General features: G+C 49.6%; 1 protein-coding gene across 1 annotated transcript in view; it reads right to left on the bottom strand.

Moving 5' to 3' along the window:
- Ints8 (integrator complex subunit 8) overlaps positions 1-2781 on the bottom strand; it is a 51982-nt gene extending 49201 nt beyond the window's left edge. Inside the window, exons 1-2 of the mRNA XM_005381819.2 lie at positions 2461-2781; positions 1068-1242 (exon numbers count right to left, since the gene is read on the bottom strand). Of these exons, the coding sequence (XP_005381876.1) occupies positions 1068-1242; positions 2461-2590 (305 nt within the window). The 5' untranslated portion in view covers positions 2591-2781. The remainder of the gene's footprint in view (positions 1-1067; positions 1243-2460) is intronic.
- Positions 2782-3394: the final 613 nt, after the last annotated feature.

The following is a 3394-nucleotide window of genomic DNA, read 5'->3' as shown; positions in this document are numbered from 1 at the left end:
TCGAGTGCTAGGATTATGGGCATGGGCCACCACGCTCAGCACTTCTCTCCTTAATTATTTCCCATTTTCTGAAATTTTCTATTTCTTTGAAATCGTGAAAGGGGATGACAGCAAATAATTTTCTAACCATACCCTTGAAAGTATTTGTTTTTAAACAAATAAAACACTGGGGCTGGGGATTTAGCTCAGCGGCACAGTGCCTGCCTGGCAAGCGCAAGGTCGTGAGATCAATTCCCGGTACTGCAAAAAAAAAAACAAAAATAAATAAATAAATAAACACTAGTCATAATACCGGTAATCCCTGCACTCTGGAGTTCGAAGCTAGCCTGGCCTCCGTAGTGAACGCAAGGCCAGCCTCAACTACATTGTGAGACCCTGTCTCAAAATAAGAAAATAAAAGAATCAGCTACTTTAATAGTCCAGGAGATAATGAAACTCATTATCAGTAAAACTAACTGTATCATTCAACAATGATAGTATTTTTACTCATCTTCAGAGATTTACATCAACTGAACATTTAAAGCAGTTTAAGTGCAGATGCTTAGTTATCACATCAAAAATAATAAAACTGCCTCTTTATTGACGTCGTTTATACTGTAAACGGTGATCTAAATTCATCTAAGTAACTCTCCCGCTGAAGGGATCCTCCTGCCGCCTCAGCCTCCCAAGGGCTGGGACACAGGCACAGGGCGCTTTCAAAACGTATCTGCACATCTTACCAAGAATACACAGAAAAATAATTTGAATTCTGAAATTAATCATTTAATTTTAAATTGTAATAAAAACATAAAGAAATAAAAGATATCTAACTCAGGCATGTTGGTACATGCCTATGATCCCAGCACACTGGCAGGCTGAGGCAGGAAAATCCCAAGGTCAAACCCAGCCTGGTCAATTTAGTGAGAGTCAGCTTCAGACTCTTAGTGAGACTCTGTCTCAATAAATAAATAGGGGTTGGGATGTAAGCTCAGTACAAAAGGCCTAGGCTCAATACCCGGTACCAAAAAAGAAAAGAAAAAGAAAAAAAACCTAAGGAGTACTCCAAAAAGAAATCAAAAGCTTTATACCTTTTCTCTAATATGTCTAAGTCCCACTTCAAATGTGCAGCAACTTTAAGAGCAAGAAGTTTTAAAATACGATTCCTCTTGTTATCAGGTGGAGGCTGAACTTGGTTTTGTTCATTAACTGACGGTTTGGAAGCCTGTTCCAAAAACTGAACGATAAGCTGAACCGGCGCAGGATCTAGGATTTAAAAGAAAAAAATAAATGTTTAAGTCTTAACTATAACAATGGAAAAAGATTCACTGTGTTGTTTTTGGCGATAAAAGGAATCCAAACAGCTGTCTGGTTACAATGAGTAAGGAATGTGCCCTATAAGCAAAGTGGTTGGGAGCTACAGGGGTCGATCTGAAAGAGGCTGAGGAAGAAGGCACAGGTTACTACAGAAGAAACACTTCACAATACAGCTTGCCATTCGGCAAAGGACCAATGCCAATTAGAGGGAAGACCTCCATCAAGTTACTTCATGTCTTGCTTCCTCCAATGCAAAGTAGAGAATAGGACAGGCCTGGTGGCGCACGCCTGTAATCTCAGCACTCAGGAGGCTGAGACAGGAGGATCTTTGCAGCGAGACTCTGTCTCAAAAAGACAAAAACAAGACAAAAATCAAAAAAACAAAAAAGAAAATACCAGCTACCCCACAGGATTATTCTGAAGACTGCAGTGAAGGAGGTAACGTGTGAAGAATTAAGCATCCTGAAAGCGCTCAACAAATGCCTGTCAAAAGGACCGAACGAAAAGGGGTAAAATAAGCGACAATCTGCCCGCCTAAGCGCACTGCCTTCACACAGCTCTCCCCTTCAGTTAAGGCCAGTCTGCGAGGCTGAACCAGCCGCGCCTGGATCTAAACTTCGCAGAATGCGAGAGTGAGGAACTTACTCTTTCACGGGATTACCGCTTCCCAGAAATGCCTGGCGCTTCCTCCCTTCCTGGCCCCTGGAAAGCGAGGCATTACGTGTCCTCACTGCACGGGGACCCCAGCGTCCCTGAACAGCACGCCACCCCGCAACTACGCCCCTGCGCCTTCCTCCACACGCCTGAACACAAAGCCCGGCTCTGGACCAGGAAAGTCTCTCGCTGCGAACAAAGTCAGAAAGAAGCTAAAACAACAGCCAGCACCAGGCTCGACCCCATCTCCCCGAATTCACACAGCCCGGGGCCACGGAAGGGGGCGGTTCCGACCCGCCTTCCCAACCCGAGCAACCCCGAGCCTCACGGGCTCTGTCCCGGGATTCGCCCGCCTCGGCGACGTGGCCCGCACCAGCCGGACCCGCGAAGGCTCGGCTCCCGCCGCGCCCCCCGCCCCACGCCGCCGCTACGGTGGCCGAGAGGATGCGGGGACGCGGAGGCGGACGGAGCGTCGGCGGCGAGCGCAGTCCCGGGGGCAGGTTCCACGTTCACCTGGGCAGGGCTTGCGCAGATGCTTCTCCAACAGCGACTCCTCCAGCAGGAACTCGAACCAGCAGGTCTGCGGCGGGGTGCAGGGCCGGCTGGAGGTGGCCGCCTCCCGGTCCGCCGCCTCCGCGCTCATCCTGCCCCCGCCGCCGCTCCCCCCAGGGGCGCTTCCCGGCTCCAACCTGACACTCGAAGGCGGGCCCCGGGCCTGTGGCCTGCGGAACCAGCCGAGGGAAAGACCGCGGGCCAAACGTCCGGAAAACTCACACACCCAAAATGGCGGCCCAGGCCAACCCAAGCTGAGACGCTGGATCGGCCTCCCTGCGCCGCGCCGGGCCCCGAGCCAATCGTTACTCGAGCCTGAGGGGAGGTGGGCGGGGCTATGTCCAAGGTCACGCCTCCTGGTGGTTGCTCTAGGAGACGGCTCGGGCTTAGCGGCAGGCAGGCTTTTGGCTTTACCTTGGAGGTCCAGAGACCGCCCCCTCTCGGCTTCAGCACGCTGGGGCCCGAGCTTTCGGCACAGGAACGTGCACTACAGTACTCTGAAGGAGCCATATCTGTTATGTATGTATTTTGGGGGTTGTTTTTGTTTTTGAGATGGAGTCTTTCTATGTACACGGTAAAATCAAAAACCTGTAAGAGATTTTCTTGGGCGGCCTGGTGGTGCACACCTATAATCTTAGTACTCTGGAAGGCTGAGGCAGGGAGATTGTGAATTCTAGCCTAGCCTGAGTAATCTAGCAAGATCCTTGTTCCAAATAAAAAAAGTTAAAATAAAAAGGGTTGGGGATGTAGCCCAGTTTGAAGGCCCGCGTTCAGTCCTCCGTCCCACAGAGAGGAAAAAGTTTTCCCCCTTCTACTGATGCCCACCAATGTATTTGGTAATTGCACTGATTTATGACTTTCTTTTGCTCTGTATATTAAAAACTTATGTAACCAG

This window comes from Chinchilla lanigera, unplaced genomic scaffold (genome assembly GCF_000276665.1).
Source record: "Chinchilla lanigera isolate Chin_1 unplaced genomic scaffold, ChiLan1.0 scaffold00016, whole genome shotgun sequence".
NCBI lineage: Eukaryota > Metazoa > Chordata > Mammalia > Rodentia > Chinchillidae > Chinchilla > Chinchilla lanigera.
Note: the sequence above shows the minus strand (reverse complement) of the source record. Positions and strands in the feature narration are given on the sequence as shown.